The sequence below is a fragment of the Carassius auratus genome, chromosome 41, assembly GCF_003368295.1.
Source record: "Carassius auratus strain Wakin chromosome 41, ASM336829v1, whole genome shotgun sequence".
Taxonomy (NCBI): Eukaryota; Metazoa; Chordata; class Actinopteri; order Cypriniformes; family Cyprinidae; genus Carassius; species Carassius auratus.
Window position 1 is genome coordinate 2,262,944 of NC_039283.1, and position 24,314 is coordinate 2,287,257.

The window sequence follows — 24,314 nt, forward strand, 5'->3', positions numbered from 1 at the left end:
GTAAATATTAGATAGAAGCATGTGACAAAACGTTCAATATTACTGTACTAACTTGCCAAGTATCCAACAGGCTAGTTAATGAACTATCACTTTTAAGTAATTAAGAAGTAAAGGTATCAGGAACTTCCCTTCCCTGTGGGATGAAAATACTAATGCATAGCCTCCAGTGGGTAATTATTTTAAAGTGCAAATCTTTAGGAAAAAACAACACTGGGGAAAAAATAATATCAATATCTTATCGGGCCCAGTCTAACACGTTCCAGCTCTACACATCCTGGATTATCCCGGTTAGAGATTACATTACGTGAGGTCGTTGTTTTAATCCCTGCACATTTTTTCACCCTCACGGAGCAGGATTTATATTTGCCAACGAGCATTTGGAGCAAATGATGAGCAATTGCTTATTAAAAAAAAAAAAAAAAAAAAGAAAGTGGGAGATAGAAACCCTAATTACTATTAGTGTTATTATTATTACGTGCATAGTATTAGGATATAAAAAAAATCCATGAAGGCCTAACTGTGCAAAAGTTATCAAATTTACTACGAATATATGAATTTAAATGAAGTTTTTGGTTTCTTCTGATTTCTCAGATACATACACTCTTAGAAGTCAAACTCCCAGAAACCGAGGAATACATCAAAATATAAATCCGAGGAAACGGAAAGCAGTCTTACAAAAACAAAACCCACTTTATTTAGACAGTGTTCAGGTCTCAGTATCAATGTGCCGGTTGAAAATGAAAAGAGAAAGCTACAAACTTCCAAGAACAGCGATAACTGAGTCTACACAAACTTTATTTTCTTAAAAATACATTACCATAAAATAAAAAGCAATAAAAGATATATATGCAGATTGGGGAGGGCAGGGTTTCACCCCATTTTTCAGTGATATACAGCCTGGAAAGTTTTGGAAGAGGAATTACGCATGTATCTGTGTGTGTGTGTGTGTGTGTGTGTGTGTGTGTAGTGGGCCGTGTTGAAGTGAGGGCTTGGTTCACCTGAGGAGGAGGAGGACGACAGCCTCCACACAGCAGTAATGCAGCAGTCACATGGGCACACATAAAGAAAAGATAGAGAGAACAGCCATAACAGGAAGAGAGAAGGAAAGAAGAGAGGTAGTAAAGTGAGAGAGGTAGAGCGAGGCGGGGCAGCTACTCTGTCAGCACCTAAGGGAGGAGCACAAAAGGCCAGCTACACCTAAGATAAGCAAAGTTCCTCCATCACTTCAGTGTGATACCATATACACCTCCATTTGCATTCTCCAAGAGAACAAAACAGAGGTTTTTAATGTGTGTTTGTGTGTGTTCGTACATCTGCACAGTATCTGAGGCAAACAAAGTTTAATGCATTTGTGGGTACATCTCTAAAAACAGCAGTTTGGTGCGCTCTCGTTCGGGGGTACAGTACTCAGGACGCGTTTAGGACAGCGGAGCACTTGTGGAGGTGTGAGTTATGATCTCTCATCGATCTCTGGGTCACAGCGTGGCTGATCAAGCAGAGTACCATAAAGCAAATCTGCTTCACACACCATGCACAGATTAAATACAATTGCACCGGCGAGGTAGATTATCAGCTAGATGTGCTCAAGGAAGGAAGCCACCGGGAACCCTGCTGAAATGAGTACTGCACCACAAACACGAAAGGCAGTGGAAAGGTTCTCTGCGCACCACAGACAGGCCGGCTCGTAGCTACAGTGTGATTTGATTTCGATATTAGAAAGATTAGTTTACGTGGATTAGCACAATATACACATATGATTCCATCAGTCACATTACAGGGAAGAGCCAGGCGCCTGCAGCGATGTTTCTCTTCAAATGCAGGAGTCTGCAGAACGCTCTCGAAAACAAACAAAACAGAAGCCAGTGCTATTACTAGCCAAGAGACCCAGGAAAGGCAGGACTCTCGACTCTGTGCCCTGAGCGTGTGAACGTTTACGGGTGAGGAGGTGAGTGCTCAGCTCAAACGAGAGGATTTAGAGATGACCCAACCATCAGCAAGGCGAAACTATGAGGGCGAAGACAGCAGGTCTGTGGGGATCCCAGATTCATCTGGATTTAAGTCGTGTGTATCTGCATGTGGATGTGTGTGTGTGTGTGCAGGGACGGGGGGGAATAGTTTAGTTTTCAGCAGCACGAGGAGGGGGCGCAGATACTGGAGGTCCCACTGGGCCAGGGGGCATCCCATCAGGCTGTGCGGTTGGAGGTGGAACTTGGTCTATAAGAAGACAATGATGTTGTTTTTAAAAAAATGCAGGGGAAAAAAAATATATATATAGAGCCCAGGGCAAATGTGCATTGCAGAAGAACAAGAGTACGGGATCTAGTGACAGAACGGATACTCACACATGCCGTTGGGTTGTCCAGGGTGTCGAGGACCCATCATGGGCGGCATGCCACCCTGTGGGGGTCCAACTAGGGGAGGTCCAGGCATTATTCGTCCTGGCATAGGCTGACTTGGCATGGGCTGGCCTGGTCCAACCATTGGTCCTGAATAAAGCAACAAAAGACACTTGAAAAGAGACGCATTGATGTGCTACAGAATATTCACTTTTGGAAAAGTATTAACAGGGTTTCTGCAGGTTCTGTGAAGGTAAATTTAAGAATTAAGAACCTTAAGACCAAATAAGGAAATAAATTAAAAGGGAGAGGAGAAAAATGGAGTATGATTAAAATAAGGGTAAAAAAAAGTCTGCAAAATAGGGAAAATCTAGCTTTTTAAAAAGGAAAACACGTTTATTATTCTGATCCCACTGACAGATATTTGTTCTTGTTTTAAGCATAAACTCACTTAACTTGTTAAATGTATTCATTTCACATCTCAAGTAAATGTATATTGATTTAAGTGTTTAGATGCGTGAACTGAAAAAGGTCTTCATTTGTGGAATGGCAAATAAAGATTTACAACCTTTTCTTGAGTCTCTTCATTAGGGATATGTGCGATTAATCAAATTTCAGCTTTAAGCAACTGTGGTCCTCATTACAAGCCCAAACTTAATGTTTAAATCAAATCATGTAACATGACAGTCGTACAATGTAGACTACTGGGGGACATGCTGTATATTAAAAAGAGCCATGTTAAGCTCTGAAAGAGAATTCAAGCGGTTCTCCAGGTGGCTTTTTGTTTGTGCGCTCTGAGAATGCAGCCATGGAATTAATGTTTTGTTCAATAAAAAAAAAAAGAGCAACCCAACAGAAGACCTCAAACACACAACCAGAAGATCAGGGTGCATGCTGACCTGTCTGAGGGGCATGGTGGGGACCCATGGCATGGTGCATGGGGGGATATCCAGGGCCAGGGTGCCCGGGATGTCCTGGGTGTCCAGGGTGCATGCCTGGAGGGGGTCCATGTGGAGGTGGTCCGTGATGTCCTCCTGCATTCTGCTGCGCAGCTGCCTGCTGCTCCATCTGCTGACGAGCCTTCATCTCAGCATACTTCAGCTGCTCCATGTGGAATGCCTGTCGCTCTGTCAAAAGCTGCTGCCTCTGGAGCTCCAGCTATAAAGAGAAAAACTCCGGTTAAACAACTCATAGTCTGATGGGAAATAAGGCATGGTTTAAATTGATTACTAGGGCTTTACTCACACAGAACACTATTTCAATTTGCTTATCAAATCATTAGAAGTACCTTCAAACCATTTGAATGTTGTAATAAATGTAAAAATTAATACAAAATCATTTATTTCTTTATTTAATAATAATAAAAATATATATATGGCCAACGGGAACCAGTGTGGACTGGTTATGAATGCCAACAATGGCTACACATGCCATCTTTGGCTCATGAAAAGTATGCATCACAAATATAGCATGAACCCGATTCATGGCACTTAAACCGCACAAAAATGTTTCCGTGAGCAGAAAACACTATCGCAGTAACAAATCTTTTTTTAAAGAAACAGTGGGTGTTGCTTGCCTGTGCAGAAGTCCCCAACATGCTTAACAAAAATCAAAGATGTATTTAGTGAATTTATGAACACTAGAAGGAAATAAAGTACTCCTGGACTGGGCTATATAAAGACATCCTTCAAGCACTATTTACAGCACCTAAATTGGGCTACTATCTTCAGCTACATTTGCTAAAGCATTCTGCAGTGCCTTCCAAGCCTCTTGTGGACAGCGCCTCAGATGTGTAGACATAACACTACATGATACAAAAGAACAAGGCACAGCACAGTTCAGAGGATGAGTGAACTCCATAAACACCAACAGAAATGAGGAGTTAGCATTTCCACTGACAAACTCTAAAGTAGATCAGTAGTTGCTATTATACATTATTTTCTTCTCTTTTTTTTTTTGTGATTTCAGGGTGAAATGTTCTTGACAGTCAGATTCACCAGAGGCAATCCGCAATACTTACAGCTTCCTTCTCACGGTCCATGATGGTCTCCAGCTCCTCAAAGTGTCTGAGTTTGAGCTCCAGCTTCTTCATCTGAGTCTCTACCAGCAGAGCCACAAGAGATTTGATCTTCCTCTCTTCCACTGCAGCCAGGTGCTGAGACACATAAAAAAGATAAAAAAAGACTTTGATTGGAGACAGCTGCACAAAGCACAGTTTCTGATGGTTCCAGAAGAGGAAGTTAAAGAATGGTAAACATTAAACCCAGTCCCTGCTGCAGCGAGAGCCAGATCTGGGACGCATTACCTTTGCCTTCGTGGCAGCAGAAGCCAGAGCAGCAGCGGCGGCAGTGGAGATGTTACCCTCTCCGATATCCAACTCAAGCTTTTTCTTCCCTTCTTCCTTCTCTTCCTCACCCTCCTTCCCTTCCTCTGTGGTTTCCATGTCCTCCTCTTTGTCTTTCTCTGGAACAAGGTAAACAAATATAACAATTTATATATATATATAGCATTGTGCAAAAGTCTTAGGCCACTAGTATTTTCACCAACAAAAAATGGTTTTAAGTCAGTAATTTCGATATTTTGCTGTAGTGTGTCAGTAGTAAATATCAGTTTACATTTCCAAACAATTTTTTTGTCATTAATTGTAATAATCCATTAAGATTTCTGTTTGCATAAGGAGTCTGACAGCAGCCAGTGCTCCACACAGAGATCTGATCTCATCATCATCATCAGTCTGTCTGGAATGACATGAAGAAACAGAACAAACTGAGACGGACTCAATCCAGAGGAACTGTGGCAGTACTGTATATATAAGCAAAAGATGACATTTTGAACCATGTGGGTAACCAAACAGTTGTTGGTCTCTCATGACATTCACAGTATTTTTCCCCCATACCTACTGACATTCGTCAAAATATCTTATGTTCTGTTCAGCAGAAGAAACAAACCCATAACGGTTTTGCACAACAGAGTTAAAAAGCAAGCGTGTCTCAATTGAACAAGGATAAAGCAGATTTCAGGCAAGCGCATGATCATTTGTTGCCGCTGTGGTTGTCAGAGTCTGTACCTGCTGTCTTGGATTCTCCTCCCTCACTCTCTTCGTCATCCTGTGGCTCAGATTTCTCTGTAGTCTCATTCTTTTCTTTCTCTGTCTCTGTTGGCTTTTCTGCAGACTCGCTGGGCTTCTCTGCTTCATCCTTTGACTCCGCCTGCAACAGATGAGATGGGAAATGACACGAGTTACACAACATGAAACAAGTGAAAAGCAAATGAAGTGCTGGTACAGATGACTACATAGAAGATATGCTTCGAAGAACTAGACTCAATATGGAGACACAGACTGTAAAAAGGTGCATTGCAAGAAATTCCAACAGTGCTGGGAAATAATCACTTCTGATTCGATTCCAATCAGACCATAAACATGACAGTAGGAAAACATCTGGTTACTGGTGGCTGGGCCATATCTGACCTTATCAGGCTGGGAGTCCGAGTCAGTGTCCATCTTCTCAGTCTCTGTAGGTTCTGTGAGTAAAGGAAAACAAACATTCGTAATAAGAAACAAAGCAACTCCAAGAAGTTCCTCGGGCCCTAATTAAAACACCAAGCCCCAGATGGTGGAGTGTATTGGACAAAAAGGCAAAAGAAATGCATTTTCTGCTTAAATTGATTCTTACAAGGTTGTTAATAAGTCCCACTTTACCTGACTTGGTCAAAAATACAGTAAAAACAAATACTGTAAATTATAACTTGCACATTACATTAAAATATTATTAAGTGTTATATTTCAATTTAAAGTAACAGTTTTCTGATTTAATATATTCTAAAATGTAATTTATACCCGTGATAAAGCAATGAATTTTACAGTGTCACATGATTCTTCAGAAATCATTCTTATATGATGATTTGGTGCTTAAGAAACATTTCTTACTATCCATGTTGAAAACCGTTGTTAGACCATCATTTGAAAACCACTTCTCAGGCACTTATTTAAAATAGAATTTACCAACATCCAAGTCTTAACAGTCACTTTGTCATGAATTTAATGCAGCCTTTTCCAAATAAATGTATTCAATTATTTTAAAAAAATCTTACTGAACCCAAATTTTCAGCAGTGCTGCACATGTGAGGGAAAAATGTGTATGAAATGTAGCCATAGTGGAAATTATGAAGCATTAGTGTGAACACGATCAAACAAATGCATGGCAAATTCAAAACTAAAGAGTCTGACGTTACCAACTGAGTGAATGACCTTATGAACAGTCATCAGAGCATCAGAGCAGAACAAAGAGTTGTGGCACGCATGACGTTGTTGCCTTTAATAAGGTATGTGTGGCAAATCCTGCACTGGCACACCATGTCACACTAGTTCACTCCACTGACCCAGTTTCAACCCCTCCCACGACTGTGCCCCATCTGCCAGCGCTGCATAATGCCATCAGCTACCATTGTATGCATTCATACATGCTACCTCCAGTGCTATGTTGTCTCACACAATTAATGTATTATTACACAAGGTCTATACATTTTAGAGAGGGCTATAGGTGAAATTTGTATCATGTTCTTTTTAATTTGACTGTTATTAAATAACAACAAGCCCATGCACAGCGGATGGGGGTCATTGGGTTTGTCCATTTGTCCATAAGTACTGATCTGATTCCATCTAGTGGAGGTAGCTAGAACTACAGAGGAACAATTAGCGAGATGGAAATCCCACCCCATCAGAGCTAATTTCACCTTATGCAAAATTACCTGTTTTCTCTGGTTCCTCAGGAGCTGTGCCAGCTATGCCACTGTTCTCTAGGCCGAACGCAGGGTCTACTTTTCCTGTGCTGCGTGCAGCCTCCTGCACCTTCTTCACATGAGCCTCCACCAGCTCCGTAGGAACCTCCTCACGCACACGCGAGAACTCCTCTATAATCAATGGAAAGTAACATCATCTTAAAATACACAATGGCACACAATTTTGTTCACTGTGAGCTATTAAAGTTTCATAACCACCTTGTTTTGCAATGCAGAAGCTATTTTCACTAAATGTGTGAGCCTGCCAAATCAATAGACACTGCAGAATAACTGGTTTTGTGCTATAAACCAGGGTGTTTATGATTATTATAAATTAAAGTTATATAATAACAAGGTGCTGTCAATTCCTCAGGTTAATTTGGTGCAAAAATTATGGGAGGGGGTTCCCCATGTATCTGCACTATTGCAAATGTGAAATTGATTCTATACAATGGTACAGTAAACAAATTAATATTTGTAGCAAAAAACAAAAACAGAAAGAATTCCAAAAAAAGCCCAAGAGAACCGTTGTGCCTTTCTCCAAGCAATACACAGCAGTTTTGTTAGAATGAATGAGCAGTTTTTAACAAATTGAATTGATTCAATGAGCCATTTACAAAGCCAGTTACTTGCTTAGTTTCTGAATAAGTCGTCTGAACAAATCAGTTGTACGAATGACTGAATGAGTCACTCATTAAGACTTGCTGCCACCTACTCCTGGCTTCATATTTATAGTATCATTTCATTTAAAAAAAAAAAATCTAATAACAATATATCCAATTAAGAATCCATTAATTCATAGCATCATGTATGCAATTAATTCATGCCACCTCTGAACAGTTTGGGAAACCTAAATGCCTCTTCAGAAGCATCTAAAGCTACTTTTTTGTCATGTGTAGTCATTATATTCTCATTTAAATCAATGATGCCTTAATATTTTGGGGGTAATTTCTTTAATAAAAAAAATAAAAAAAAAGTATTTGCAATTAACGACACCGGAAACCTAGCACATTAAAGTAACAAATGGTCACACTCGCTCATAATAAAATGAAAGATACACCAAAACTTGACAACATACCCAAAGCTGCTTTGGCAGCAGCTGCCGCCACACGCGGGTCGACCACAGAGGCAAGGAACGCAACAGTGCTCATGACAGGATTCCCTGATTGGCTGAAGGGGACCGGCTGGTAAGCCAGAGGGCCTAGCGAGGCTTCAGAGCTCTCCAGGTATTGATCCTCTATGGGCAGCCGCAGGAAGTGCAAGATGCACTCATCTTGTGTACGGCTGCCCACATGCTCTGACACCTTATTCCAGTCATCCTTATACATCTCCAGAGCCTGGATTTAGTAGTTTAAATAATACTATTAAAAACAAAACAGTGTGAAAGGAGAATCTTATGGTGTAGAAGAGCGTATGAGGCCCACTGTTTAATTTTAAAGGGGTCATCAGATGCTTATTTTCCACAAGCTGATATGATTCTTTAGCGTCTTAATGAAAAGTCTGTATTTAAGTCTCAATGGTAGACACATTTAGGTAGATCTGGGGCACATTCCCTTAAGAAACAAAATGTAATCCACTGCATCTTCAGCGGCTCAGATGTCGGGAGTAAATGACGACTGCTATGTTCATTATTACATCCAACAACAAAACACCTTATATCGCTTAGGAGATATTGTGGTCTACATCTGCTCTGGCGGTGAAACAATGGCGGACGGATGACAGCTCACTCAGGGCGGGTCTAAGGTAAGACGCCAGTCAAGCCTGTGCTGAAACTACTGTCAATCAAACTTTCGTGGGAGGGGTCTGTCTCTGTGACATCACAAAGACAGGCATCTGAGATGGGCTCGATTTGAGAAAAGGGGTAAAGATTTTAGATACAGAAAAAAAAAAACACTAGTTGGATTTTTATAATGGGGTGGTTGTGTACACACACTGCCAACACGCATTTCAGTTCAAACAACTTGTAAAAGTGCATGTAGCATCTGATGACCTCTTTAATGATTCATAGCTGACCTCCAACAGAAGCAACGTTTCCTGCTCGGTCCACTCTCTGCCACCAGCAGCCCCTTTACCCTGTAAAGCAAATGATCACATCAAGAAACTATGAAAAATAAAATAAAAAGCAGTGACAAATTCCAAGCATTAGGTCTAGTATTAGGCGACTTGCCTTGGGATTCTTCTTTGAGTAAATATCTGTACGGAGACCAAAGTTCTGCAGGTCAGTTGGCTTGTCTTTGCCCTTTTCTGGGAAGTTCAGCATCTGCTGAGCAGGCGGAACCTGGAATAAAAAACAGAGACTTTATTGCAACTTTTTAACAAAGCTTGTGCCTTCTGAGAATTTAAAGGGAAGTCACCCCAGTCTCACCTGTGGAGGACGGTGGTGCAACGGCACCAACCCAGAGGGAGTATCAGCCAGAACGTTGAAATGTGGCGTTGGTGGAGGGCCCATGGGGAGGGGTCTACTCTCAGAGTCAACCTGGTAGTTCACCAGCCCCCACTGCTCCAAAAAGGCATGCACTCTGGGAAAAAAACAACAACACTGAAGGTAAAAATACAATAACAACTAAAAGAAATAATCCTATTTAACTTCACGCAAGGCTCTTTGCATAATATTCTAATGAATGTTCTGACCTCATGACTGCACACACATCTCCAGTGAGGTTCCTCCTGCAGGAGGTGGAGGTCAGGTACTCTTGAGGATTCAGCCGGTATGTGTCGATCATGAAGTTGCGATAAGCCAGATAGCTAAGGAATAGGTAGTAAACAGTACGGAAGTTGGAACAGAAAAACAAACATGAATCGTAAGAGAACCACAAAAATAAACATGGGAGCATAATGATTTAAAATGAAGATATTTTAATGTGCAAACTTACATCTCTGGAGTCTTAGATTTGTTTTTGCCATTGAAGAACTCTGGCAGAGCACGCCTCTCAATTTCATGTATACTGGGAAAAAAGAAAAGAAATGAAATTCACAACTGATTTTTTCTAGGATTGAACTGAGAAAAAACAAAGGGCAAATATTATACATTATATTTTTGGATAAATTCAAGATTATTTGTATAGGTCAAGGTACAAATCGTTGCAAAGTTTCAATATATTTAGTAGCTGTAACTGGTTAAGCTGCAAAAAATGTTACTTAAAAAAAAAAAAAAAAAGCTTAACCATAAATGATTCTCTAAACAACATTATGTTTGTTTAATACAGTGGTTATCAATCAAGGGGCCAGGGGTCCACTAGTGGGCCTCAGCAAACTTCCAAGAACGCCACAGGATGACTTAAGATAAATTACTTTATAATTCAAAAAATTCAAATTAAAATGAAAACAATCTTTTTACATTAAAAATACAGAGCTACTTCATTGCAAAATTAATGAAACTATTGTTTCATTAAAGAAATGTTCTTAAAATAATTGAATTTAATTTAATATTGACAATCCCTAGCTTTTTTATAATAATACAAACGTGCACACACAAAAAAAAGGAGATTGCAAAGAATGACCTTTATCATAACTACTGCAGAACACACCAGAGGAAATATCACAGCATATATGAGTGAAAGTCTTCAAAACTTGTGATGGACAAAAAGGTTGAGAACCACAGGTCTAGAACATTATTTCCATCCAAACTAGGGATGTCAAATTTCGATTATTTCCATGATCGATCGTCGTTTAAATTAACGATCAATTAATCGATTAATCGTTAACCATAATACTGCAAAATGCGTCTATTGCAGGCACGCAGTCAGCGGTATGACAGGATGTGCAAAAGCCACACACACACACAAAACGCTTTCTCACTTGAATTAAAGAGGTTTTAGTCTGAATAAAATGCTAGTAGCAGGATTATAAAATGAATAGATGCGATTATGATCATTTGATAAAATGAAGAGAGCGCGCCATACTTTTGAGGTCATTTTACTTTGTTGACAGTTTCCAATACCGCACGGAGAACGCGCATCTTTAAATGGTTTTGTGGTGCTCGTTGTTGTATTTTAAAGCACAATTGCAATGTTTTCAACTGACATTATTGTATAAAATTATCCGAAATGTGGAGCGCGTGTGACTGCGCTGCACATTAAGTGAACTACATCGGCGCTGCTGCACCAAAACACAGTTGCTCACATTAATTTGATCCTGCTGGATTCTGTCCTAGAAAATGTCAGATTTTTAAAAATCCGGCATACAGCGCATTAGATCGTGACAGTGCATGCGTGCACACGAGGATGAGCGAGCGCGGCTTTGGCTAGATTTATTTGGAGGTTATTGCTCATGTCTCATTCGGCACAAATCGAAATGTTTCCATATTCGCAATGTATTTGAATGTTAAACTATTATTTATAATGTAAACTAGGCTTGTACTTAACACGCATTCGCATATAGACGGAAAAGATGATCCTCTTCATATGAGCAAAAATCCTTGGCATTACAGCAGAGTGGACCGGTATACTACGGTCTATTTAAACTGAATGCTCCAGGAATGTGTCGGTCACAGCGCCTATTAATCGCTGTTTTGAATCCAGCAATTATTTATTTAGAAATTATAAGATCTGATTATGACAAGTGTGGTATAAAAGCTTTGTTTATTAGAGGAATAATAGGTTAACTGGAAAATGTTAGATCGCGACCATGCTTTTGGACCCCATAGTCTTCATTTACGCGGCTTTGTTCTGGTTTGCCGGTTGGTCACGAATTTCCACAAATTCAGTATATTTAGGCATTGTTTCTTTTCCTAAATCTTCATAGTCTAACAATCTAATTTCCCAGGTTTATTTTATTATCTTTCGCTTTTAAAAACTGTTTTCGCATCTCTTACTGTGGTAAACATGGGAAGGGAAATTAAAGATTTCATGAATTAAGAATTCGTTCGATTTATTAATTTGTTCCCTTATTTCACTTAAATCATGGGTTATTTAGGGAACACAATTAATGAAACATGGACAATTGCCACATTAATAATTCGTAGGAATGAATTAACAAGTTGTAGGAATGAAAAGACTACCTGTCCTGTCACTGTGTCCCGCAGCCCTGCAAAGCGCACGATATAAAACAGTTATCTGATGAAATGATTAGTAACTACATTTCGATTGCATTTAATGTTGAAGAACTTTTATGTTGTTTCTATTTTAATGTACTTTAAAGTTTAAATCACATTAAAAGCTTAATTTGTACATTGTGAATGAATGATGATGCTTTTATATATCGTCACCGTCACTCACAGCCGCTCGCACGTGTTGAGTGCGCATGAGCCGCACGCAGCCCAACATTGAATCGGTTAGCCGACCATCGATAGCCTTAATCGATTGCATCTCTTATCGACAATTAATTGATCATCGATTAATCGTTGACATCCCTAATCCAAACAAGCTCTCGGGACATTGCTAAAGCACGTGGTGGAGGGGATTTGATACCTGTTGTAGTCAAACCAGGCAGCATAGCTGGGTATGATGATGTGATGGGTTTGTTCAGTCACGTTGTCCTCAGAGTCGATCAGACGATTGACCTCTGTCTTGCCCTGTTCATCCTCCTCCTGTCAATTAAGATTTGTAACACTTTCAGAACCATTTGATTCAGTTTAAATGGCTTGGCATTAAACTCATATATTGATAGACTACTTAATTTATGGCTAAAACACAAGGATTGTTATCAACATAATGCTGTGCATCTGTTATAATAGTGGAGAGAAACTGTCCAGAAACACTGGTTTACAACACTACCTTGCCTCCAGATGCTAGTGAATCATCTTCCTGGTCATCTAAGAGGGCAAAAAAAAATGATGTGATCATTTAAATTTCCTCAGAGAAGATATATTCATACCCAAAACAAATATGAAGTAAAACACTCACCCAAATCAGCAATCGTTCCGCCTTTCACTGGTGTGTTCTCACTGTCCTTTTTCTGATTGACTGCAAGCGATAAGGCAGAGGACATTAACCAAAGCAGCTGATGATGATGCATCAGAGAGACATTTCAATACAATAACATTTAAAAGCTTTCAGTGTAAAGTATGGTTGGGTATTGAAAATTAATTCCAGAATTCATTCGAATCATTCAGAAAACACCACCTGTTCAAATAAGGGACTATTAATCACGAAGACTGACCATTTTTTGGCAACGTAACTTCCTCCATTCCTGGCACAGACGAGGGATCTTCCAGGTCCTTTGTGAGGTCTTCATCCTGCTCGTCATCATTCTGATGTCCACGGCGCCTGCCCTGCGACCCAGGATTCCTGTTTGAGGTAAATGAATGAGACCACTACAATTTAAATTACTGTGACTAATTACATTTTATACAAGAAATGTATGTTGTATAATAAAAGCAGCAAATCAACATTTTAGAATGATTTCTGAAGGATCACATGACACTGAAGACTGGAGAAAAGGCTGCTGAAAAATCAGTGTAGGCATCACAAAAAATAAATTACATTAACATACTGAAAAAGAAATCAACTATTTCAAATTGTAATACGGTGTCATAATATTCCCTGTTTTTTCTGAATTTTTTAAAAATAAAAACTTCTTCCAAAAAACATATTGTATAATAACATATATATATTTTTAATCTTACAGAATCCAAATATTTGAACTGTAGTGCATATATTTAACAGACTCCAACAAGATAGTTACCCTTTCTTGCCCTTTTTGCGGGACTCTGCAGGGGTGCTGGGTGGGGATGGAGAGCGTCTCCTCTTCTTGCCGGCAACCAGGGACTTGCGGTCCTTACGATCGGGTGTACGGGAAGACTGATCAGAACCATGGAGGGGTGAAGGATGAGAGAAAGAGCGAGAGAATGAGAGAATGGAACGGTTTTACACACAAGAGGGAGGGGGGTGCTGAGGGGATATTTGGGTGGGTGGGTGGGTGAGGTACGTGAGGGTGAGGCAGCAAGGAAGAGCTTTAGAGGATGACTGACAGACACATACACCGTGACAGGACAAACCCTGCCAAGACCTCAAAGAGTCTGGCTTAGCAACACAATGAAAATCAGAACATGCACCATATCCGTTTCTTTAGTGCTCATGTCTCTGGGTCTCTTACCACTTCCTCCCCTGGGAAGATGCGCTGGCGGAAACTCACAGGCTTCTTGTTCTCATCCACTTCGTAATCTTCCTCATTCATCCACTCGTTGAAAGCATCCGTGTCGATGACCCATTTTGCATGCACCTGAGAGGTTTACAGAGCTTACTAAGAAAAGCTGCAAAAATGTAATCTGGCTGCATCGCTTACAATACGATCATGCTTCATAAAGTGAGCCTTTTGAAACGGGTTTATTTTAAAACTATTTGAATTAGGCAACATCACAATATTTATAGATCCCCTTACCCTCCATGGTTTCTCAGAACTTGGCGGATCCTCAACATCCCCATCCACATCACTTGTTGATATCCATGTGTCATAACTGAAGAGTTAAACAGGCATAAATATCATAAGAACTGATAGATAGACAACATTAGGCTTGAGGCGATATTCAGTGTTGATTACTTCTTGTTTTTGAAGTAGTACAAATAATTGAGTTCAGTAAGAGGAAAGACACCACAATTAAAAACTGAATGCGGTTGCACAATGCAGTGTGCCGAACGACAGTCGAATCACAGATTTCACGTCTGGAGATCGAGTCGAGGTGACTGCCGGAGTGAGGGGAGAGAGACAAGACGATCGTGGAAGATGGTATATCGGAACGAAATGCAAAAGCGCATGTTTGGCAATATTTTGAATTTTGAAATGATTTTGGTCATTTTTTTTTTTTGGTTCCGATCCATATGGTTTTTTTATATTTAATTTTTGTGCAAGTTATTTATTTTATATTAGGCCTATAACATGTTGTATTTTTGTTAGGTTTGTTAACTAAAGTTCAGTGTAATATATACCAGAACTGCCTTCAATTAAAAAATGAAAGTAAAATACAAGATATTTAAAAGTAAAGGAAAGCGCGTTTACATATGCAAATATATTTATGTATCCAATAGATATTAAACAAATTTAGAATTCTTCTATTTTATTTTTTTTTCACACCAACATACAATGTGTGTGTGTATATATATATATATATATATATATATATATATATATATACACACTACCTACCTGTCAGGATAATTGCCCCAGTGAACCAAAACTTGCTTGTCTTTGCGCATGACGGGACGTAGCCATTCCTCTGGAAGGCAAAAGCAGAATTCAAAAGGTAAGTTTAAGAAAACAAATATAATGTCCTATTAAATTTAATTACTTAAGAAGGAAGATAGAAGTTGTTCATCTAGAAGTCTTTTGTTATAAAAGTCAAACACCAACCTTCTTCCGCCTGGGCTGTGGAGGGGTAAATAATATGAGTGGCCTTTGACTTATCTTCAGTCATGGTTCCCTAGTAGTTTGAGTGAAACAGAAACAAATAAGTGCAAAAATACACAAGATGGAATTTTAGAAACAACCTGATCGATCATCGTTTTTTTACCTGATGTCGCTTAATGATGTCTTTGAGCTTATTGGCTTGCTTTTGCTCCATGTCAGACACCAGGTACACAATTGGTCGGGTCAAAGAGTTGTTCTGGAGGGAAGAATGAGATCTACATTATTGCATACAGAGAACATTCTACATATTCAGGACTGGGAGAACCAAGAGTGACAAAAATCAACAAAGTACATTTAAAATGAAACCTATTATCCCAGCACAAGGATTGTTACCTGAACAAGAGTCTTCTCAATATTCATGAACATCTCCACGTTTCGATCCATTCTGGATGGATTCTGCAGATCAAACCTCCTCCTGAAGAAATTCAGGTAAATCAATATTAATCATATTAGCATTATCTCTTAAACATTACTGCTTTGAGGGTGTCGTCATTACAGTTATTATCCCAACTCTCTTTTTCACCTCTCCTGAGATTGTACTCACCAGCCTTGCTCACTTTTGAACTTGTATGCAGAACCCAGAATGTGGCAAAGGGCTCCTCCAGGTTTGAAATCCAGAAAGCTCTTTGCCTAGAACGATAGAATGACTTAATGAAATTTCCCACTTGGTTTACAATTATGTAGAAATTAACACATTTATGCAGAACTGTAACACAAGAACATGGCACTGTACTTGAAATGTGCTAGTGCCACAAATCAAGCAATAGGACCCATCATAATATGATCAACAGCAGCTCATTGCACTATAACAAACCTCATTGGTTCTTGTGTGAAAAATAAGTATGTATGAGCTTCTGTTTACTATATTCGATGTGCTTTATTTATGTGCATTGATCAGTGCTTATATGTGAATAAAAGCCTGATTCAAAACTGTTCATCTTATAAATGTTGTCTTCATTAGAGACTTCAACTACTGTAGGATTTAACTACTCGGTTCCTATGGATTACATTTACTTCTATTTTATGAACTTTGGGTGAATGGACGTTCATGGGGAGACGATCTTCAGTTGTGTTTTGAAGATGAGTCTTATTAGATTTGGAATGTGTAGAACAAGAAGTGTAAACACTGTAAACCGAGACTTACAGGTAGTTTGGTAAGAGCAGGATTGCTAACTCTACGTCCAAATGCATCCTCCTGAAACTGCAGCAACTGCACCACCAGCGCAGCCAACGTTTTGCTTGTAGGAGAGTCGGTTTGGACATACTGCAGAAAAAATTAAGAGCAACAATGAATACCAGGAAATCAATCAGAAACCAAAGTATTGCATCATTATGTTGCTGTTTTCAGTTATCATACAAAAACAAAAATACCATTAAGTTCTCCTTCTAGCAATCATTAAAATATCATTTGTGGAAATAATACTGAAGGTGCATAACAATTGAACTTCATCCACAAAAGTTCATTACAGGTGACTAATACTGGACAAAACCAGAGCAAGGGTGAAATTATTCAGTGTCAACAAATATCTAATACCAAAGAAAAACCATCACACTTGATTTAAATAACATACACGCATGTGTTTTAGCTTTGTGGAGTAACGTTAGATATCAGACTAACAAAAGTCCCATGGTTTAAATGGACACAGTACAATTATAAATACTACGACATACCTTAGAGTACCATATAAATACCATGATGGGTGACAGTTATAATTGTTCAGTACAACATGTATGTGACTAATATTATACCATTTACTGAATCATGGTACCACCAGAACAGTAAACAAACTTCAACATTAACAACCGAAGCTTTGTGGCGAGAACCACCAAGTGTCCTCCGATATATAAAACAGTGGACTTTATTAAAATCAGCACATGCCTGTCAAAATGTTGAAAATAAAGACAATAAATTGGCCGATTTTGATACACAACCATCATGACGGCAGATCACACATTTCAGTCACTATCGTTAGCGAGACAGCTAACTTAGCCCACAACACTCCTGCTTAAAACAACACAGAAGCAAAACTCGCTGGCTAAAATGCCAGACTGGGAGCTAAACAACATCTGCACCACTGCTCTGATTCGACCCTTTCGAATAATCGATCATAACAGCAAATAAACAATAAGCAAGCAAGCGTGTCGCTTCTTGTAGCTATTGTGTGATGCGCGCGCGCGCCCCCATTCAACGGGCGCCTCACGAGCCGCAGACCTTCTTATAATGTTTCCCAATCCACAGCCGAACTGTCTCCAACTGCGACACCGTTTCCGAGCTCTCCCAAAATTTGGAAGAAGGCCCTCCGTCTTTTTTACGTCCGATCGAGGAACCGGCGCCCGCCTGTCCGGCCGATGGTCCTCCGGAGCCCGTTCCGCCCGCTGCAGTCGCCGCTGTCGCCATTGTTTCTTTATTAGCGATAGAAGCTAGCCCGTGGAAAATGTTTTAAAACAACACTGCGCCTGCGCAACGGTCGGCGCAAGAGTCGTTGGTTGAGGAACTCTCGCGAGATTTAATTTGTCTCACACTGTACAATTACTATTTTACTGAAAATTACTACAGCAACCCAAAATATGTTAATTAACTTAAATACCTTTAAAAATGTCTACAGCTATTAAGAAACTACAACCCAAACACTGTTAACTGGATGTTATTAATTACCAGATGTGATAAAAAAAAAACGTATAATCACTAAACATGTCTATTCAAGCTTGTTTGCTATTCCATCAGACTTTGCTATTCCATTTGCTATTCCATTTAACCAAATTAAACATTATTCATTTCAGTGTATGTACAAACTTTTGAGAGAAGTTCAATCACTTTTCAATTACTTTTCAAGTATTTGACACAACTGTTTACAGCCCTTTAAAGCTCAAAAAATTATCCAATTTCAACTGCATTTTTAATGGGAGGACCAAAACGTACTTTGTGGTAAACAAACACTTATTAAAATGGTAAAAAAAAGAAAAGAAAAAAAAAAAGACATCAAATCACCCATGTAACCAGTAGATGGCAGCAGAGAAGCTTTAATTGGTTTATTAGTCATTCATTTCCACCTTGATTACTTTATATTTTAAGATGATTAAATCACTAATATAAAATATCAAATCATCTAGAAATCAAATTTTGTCAAATTTAGTTTTTTGTTTGTATGCAAAAAGAAAAATCACAAAGTGCCTTGAAAAACACAAACTTTTCTTCAATTTGTGTACTTTTATAATTACTCAAGTTAAATCATTTACTGCACTGAAAAAAAAAACAATATGTAAGATTTACTTAATTTTTCTTTCTTTTGCAAATTTTGCACTCATATATTTGAGGTAAAAGGTAAGCATTGAATTAAATAAAATCTGTAAGTTTATAAAATGTACTTTAACAAGGTAACATTGGAGAACCACCATGCTTTTAAGTAAGCATGTAGACATCCTGTTAACCTTTTAAGATAATATGCCCACTCAATAAAATTACAAGCCAAATGAACACAGAGAACTGGATACTTACACCACACACAATGATGGTAACAATTAGTAAATAACTAACATGGAATTTACTTTATATTTTTTCATTCATGTAGAAACTACATTTCTTTTTTATGTAGTATTTACTTCACCACAACATCATTTTGATCATTATCAGAATTCTTCAATTGCCCTCTGTGCAAGAAAACTTTTATTTCATCCTGTTAATTCTTATCAATTAACTGTTCATATTGTCCTTTATCCATTTGCACTGCATATTTATATCTTAAATATATAAATGGGTGAAAAATCAGTCTGTTTCTTTAGTGTTGTTGCATAAATGTATAAAATATTAAACATACCTCAAAAAACAGTTATGATTAAGCACATTTATATCAGGTGATTAATAGATAAAACATTGACATCTTTAAATTTCATTTAAATACAACTGGCCTCCTGATGTTGTGTGATGCTGAGCACTTTTTGCCCATAGAGTGAACTTTATCTTTTTCTTGAAGGGGAACCTAATTTTGGAGATTTTAAAATGAGTCAATGAAATTATTATTTTTTTTTTGAAAGTGTCAAAATCATTACTGTGATAATGTTATACAAGTAACCTACTTGTCAAAAAACTATTTAATGTCTATTTTCTCATTGCTAGATATTTTACTTACTTAAAAACAGGGACTTATGTGAGGATCCTGTTTGTGGACTAGTTCGGCTTTCAACACCATCATCCCAACAACCCTCCAGACCAAACTGACCCAGCTCTCTGTTCCTAGCTCTATCTGTCGGTGGATCACCAGCTTTCTGACAGATAGGCAACAGTTAGTGAGACTGGGGAAATTCACATCAAACAGCTGCTCCACCAACACTGGCGCCCCTCAGGGATGTGTTCTCTCCCCTCTGCTCTTCTCCCTTTACACCAACGACTGCACCTCTAAAGACCCCTCTGTCAAGCTCCTGAAGTTTGCAGACGACACTACAGTCATCAGCCTCATCCAGGACGGTGATGAGTCTGCTTACAGACAAGAGGTTGAGCAGCTGGCTGTCTGGTGCAGTCTTAACAACCTGGAGCTGAACACGCTCAAAACAGTGGAGATGATCGTGGACTTCAGGAGAAACCCCCCTGCACTTTCCCCACTCACCATCATGAACAGCCCTGTGACTGCAGTGGAGTCATTCAGATTCCTGGGAACCACCATCTCTCAGGACCTGAAGTGGGACAATCACATTGACTCCATTGTAAAAAAGGCCCAACAAAGGTTGTACTTCCTTCGCCAGCTGAGGAAGTTTAACTTGCCACAGGAGCTGCTGAAACAGTTCTACTCAGCCGTCATTGAGTCTGTACTGTGTACTTCTATAACTGTCTGGTTTGGCTCAGCAACAAAATCGGACATCAGAAGACTACAGAGAACTGTTCGGACTGCTGAAAGGATTATTGGTGCTCCCCTGCCCACCCTTCAAGAACTGTATACATCCAGAGTGAGGAAAAGGGCTCATAAAATCACTCTGGATCCCTCACATCCAAGTCACCCCATTTTTGAACTTTTGCCATCTGGCCGGCGTCTCAGAGCCGCAAACACCAGAACAGCAAGGCACAAAAACAGTTTCTTCCCCCAGGCAATCTACCTCATGAACAGTTAAATGTTCCCCACTTATGCTTATGCAAACAAAAGTGCAACATCCTTATATTTATTTGTTACCCCTCCATCCTAGTACATTCCTGCATCTTTTTCAATTCTATCCCATTATCATTTATAGCACAATTTTTTATACACTTATTTATTTGGCTACATTTTTTTTTTTTTGTCTGTGTGTTGGTGTCTCTGTGTACTGGAAGCTTATGTCACTAAAACAAATTCCTTGTATGCGCAAACATACTTGGCAATAAAGCTCTTTCTGATTCTGATTCTGATTCTTAAATGACTTTAGTTATTTCAATTACATTCTGTTAAATCTTAAAACTCGTATAATTCCATTATAAAATGGGATTATAACTGATTTCATAATTTGTTTAGAAGCATGGAATTTTCTGAATTGATTTACATCTCAGTAGCAGAATTTTTCCTACATTTATTTTTATTATGCCTTATTTTACAGACACGACTACAGCTAAAGGTAAAGTTTTAACAGACAGTTGGTTTGTTTTGAAAATACAGACAGGCTTCACAATATATAGACACATATTTTGGTAAATTTCCTTAATTGCTTTGTCTTGCATACACATAGACTTGCATTTTTATATTTAAACCGTAAACATATTAAAGTTTGCTGCATATTATTCATATAAGGACTTTGTCTTGAACTGTTTTGTCCTTGCCAATAATAATGGAAAAATTCAATAGATTTCAGTAATATACACTTAATATGTATCTATACAGAAAATAATGCATTTAAACAAATACATGTACAAAGCCCATAAATAACTTTTGATTATAATGTTTCATAAATGTCAGCCAGAAATCTTGCTTTATATGTCAAGGCTACACAATCAGATCTGGTCGAGAATCCTTGGTCAGCACATGGCTATGCCATTAATGCTACTGATGGAAATCGTGACTCAAATTTTGAAGATGAGTCCTGTACTAATACCAAGATGCAAGATGACCCATGGTGGAGGTTAGATTTACTAGATAAGTACATAGTGACCTCCATAACTATCACCAACCGAAAAGACTGCTGTCCTGAAAGGCTTGATGGAGCCGAGGTACACATTGGTAACTCTCTGCTGAACAATGGCAACAGCAATCCACTGTAAGAAAACTACATTTTAAAAGTTTCTCTTTAAGAACAATGTGATGGATCAAGACAAGTGATTATAATGGGAAACATACTCAATTACAAGAATTAAAGTGTGACAAACTGCTAAATATTCTATATGATGATTTGCCTGCTGGCTTGCTGGAGCTTTATATTAAAGTTTGCAATGTTGATCTGCCTTTAGCAGTTAGTAGTTAGCAGTTAGCACTTCTACCAAATTACTAATTCAGCGAATCATCCACTGACTGTAATGTGGATTGTAATCCATCTACCTGTTAATGCAGCGAGCTTCAGGAACTGTGGTCTCCACTCTCCATAGAGATTAGAGAAAAAAAGTGTTTGTTTGTTAAGATATGACAAAGGGCCAGCAGCCAGAATTCTGTTGATCTAGAGTTAATCATATTGACTCTAAGAAGCCATTATATTATTATGTTAACTTATTTAGCTTCATTAAAACTCTGAATTTCTCTAAACGATTATGTTCTCTTAGGATTCCCAGCATTCCAGGTCATCATAGGTCATAAAACTATGTGGAACACTCATCAGTCACTCAAAAGACTTAATAAACATTATTTTTCTTCTCCCTTTAATAACTACCCACAATACACTCTGGAGAAAAAAGTAAATTTCCTCGTGGTATTCAATTAGATTTTCTGAGAAATAATAATGAGAATACAATTGTTTACAGAGGTTCGTTTTATTCATCCAAAGACTACATTTCCCAGAATGCATTGTTCTGTATGCCGGAAGGTGAACCCTTAATCTCATCGTCCTTTCTTTAACACGTTTCGCTTCAGGATTCATAAGGTAAATGTATTCACAGTAATATCTTTAAGTTAGTAGCTAGCTAATCATGCGATTCCTCCTTTTCTCTTTGAGATACGACAACACATTTAAGGATTTGCATTAATTTTTGTTTTACTTCGACCTTTATGTTTATTCATTCAATGGTCGAACTGCAACCAAGATATCGTTTTATGCAGATTTTTCCTAAATTATCTCAGTTGCCAATCTCAGCCCAAAATCTAAAGTGAATCCGTTTATATCTGGCTTTTATTCCGTTACCGGTACTACGTACTTCTTTAGTGGTAAATTGATGCTCAGTGATGATGCATTTTAATTAAAACCAAATTTTCTGCTAATTTTATTCTCCAGAATGAAGCAGGAACACACAGACTTGGTTTTGAAAGCATGCGGAGCAAAGTCTCTGCAGATTGGTGCGAAGATTCAGACTTTGTGGAGCGGTTATGGTGAAATAGTACGAGTCTACTTGGAGGGATGTGACCGTCCCTCTGTGGTCGTCAAACATGTAATGTTTCCCCAAAGCCAGAAACATCCAGGGGGCTGGAACACAAACATATCTCACCAGCGCAAGGTGCGATCCTATCAAGTTGAAAGTCACTGGTACCAGAACTACACTACCAACGAACAATGCAGAGTTCCCGCTTGTCTTGCTGTCCAGTCATTTGGTGATGAGCAGTTGATAGTTTTAGAGGACCTTGATGTTGTAGGTTTCCCGGTGAGAAAAACCTTTGTTAATGATGCTGAAATAAAGGCCTGCCTCAGCTGGATTGCCAACTTTCATGCACTTTTCCTCAACGTTGCCCCAGAAGGTCTTTGGCCTATAGGCACGTATTGGCATTTAGAAACAAGGCCTGATGAGCTAGAAGCCATGTCAGATCAAAAACTCAAAGCAGCTGCTGCAGAGATAGACAGCATCCTCAACAACTGCCGCTTTAAGACAATTCTACATGGTGATGCAAAACTAGCTAATTTCTGCTTCTCCAAGGATGGTTTACAGGTCGCAGCTGTTGATTTTCAGTATGTTGGTGGAGGGTGTGGGATGAAGGATGTTATCTACTTTTTGGGCAGCTGTATGGATGAGAAAGAGTGTGAAAAGAGAGTGCCTGGCCTTCTGGATCACTATTTTTCAGAGCTACGGAAATCTTTGGACGGGAAGGCCAACTTTCCAGAGCTGGAGAAAGAATGGCGAAGCATGTTCGCTTTCGCTTGGACAGACTTTCATCGCTTCCTCCTTGGATGGATGCCTGGTCATCACAAGATTAATAAGTATAGCAAAAGACTTACTCAGGAGGTTTTAAACAAATTGAAGCAATCTCAATTGAACTGAAACAAAGAGGAAGAAAGATGTGACTTGACTTTTATAATAACAAAAGACTCTGGACTGCAAATTATTCTTGAGGCTGTACCACAAAATGCTGATTATTTCAGAACTGGATTTATTCTGTTTGTAATATGAGCACTTAATTGTAATATTAAAATGTATTTCTATTTATTTTTTGTATTCCGTATTCATTTTTAATGTTAAAGCATACCCACACATTCATCTTTCATAATAAAATTTTATAATTAGATACAATTATAAAGGTATCATTAAGCTTGTTTAGAGAACTGGATTTATTCTGTATGTAATGTGAACACTTCTATTTAATGTTTAATGTTTCAGTTTGTCTAGATTGTTTTAGAATTGTCTAATGGATACATATTTTTCTTTAAACAACATTTAATGTTTAATGCTAAAGCATACATACCCATACACTCTTCTCTCATATAAACTTTAAATTATAAAGTCTTCATTAGAAACTTTCATTATGTTTCTTTAAACATTTTATTATTTGT

The 24,314-nt window shown here is 38.5% G+C and overlaps 3 protein-coding genes across 5 annotated transcripts in view; 2 read left to right on the forward strand and 1 right to left on the reverse strand.

The window, feature by feature from the left end:
- The window catches only part of LOC113059477 (collagen alpha-6(VI) chain-like), a 1,020,620-nt gene that overhangs the window by 753,137 nt on the left and 243,169 nt on the right, over positions 1–24,314 (forward strand).
- On the reverse strand, positions 668–17,889 carry LOC113059515 (SWI/SNF complex subunit SMARCC1-like). Of its 2 annotated transcripts, none has more exons than XM_026228038.1 (28): positions 17,671–17,889; positions 16,603–16,722; positions 16,003–16,088; positions 15,792–15,873; positions 15,562–15,654; positions 15,402–15,471; positions 15,198–15,267; positions 14,436–14,511; positions 14,151–14,276; positions 13,740–13,855; positions 13,215–13,342; positions 12,959–13,018; positions 12,830–12,867; positions 12,524–12,642; positions 9,989–10,060; positions 9,747–9,860; positions 9,481–9,634; positions 9,283–9,393; positions 9,129–9,188; positions 8,194–8,452; positions 7,086–7,247; positions 5,806–5,858; positions 5,404–5,545; positions 4,642–4,799; positions 4,357–4,491; positions 3,236–3,494; positions 2,343–2,486; positions 668–2,214 (listed from the first exon to the last, which is right to left on the reverse strand). In XM_026228038.1, exons 1-28 carry the CDS (start codon positions 17,854–17,856, stop codon positions 2,117–2,119), a joined length of 3,291 nt encoding a protein of 1,096 aa, XP_026083823.1. In that variant the 5' UTR covers positions 17,857–17,889; the 3' UTR covers positions 668–2,116. The 2 variants fall into 2 exon arrangements, with proteins under 2 accessions (XP_026083823.1, XP_026083824.1); XM_026228039.1 differs by having other exon boundaries at positions 1,902–2,214; positions 13,740–13,831.
- On the forward strand, positions 22,377–24,208 carry pkdc (protein kinase-like domain containing). Of its 2 annotated transcripts, none has more exons than XM_026228113.1 (2): positions 22,377–22,481; positions 22,830–24,205. In XM_026228113.1, the coding sequence occupies exon 2, from the start codon at positions 22,831–22,833 to the stop codon at positions 23,803–23,805; it is 975 nt and encodes a 324-aa protein (XP_026083898.1). In that variant the 5' UTR covers positions 22,377–22,481; position 22,830; the 3' UTR covers positions 23,806–24,205. The 2 variants fall into 2 exon arrangements, with proteins under 2 accessions (XP_026083898.1, XP_026083899.1); XM_026228114.1 differs by lacking the exon at positions 22,377–22,481 and adding an exon at positions 22,499–22,741 and having other exon boundaries at positions 22,830–24,208.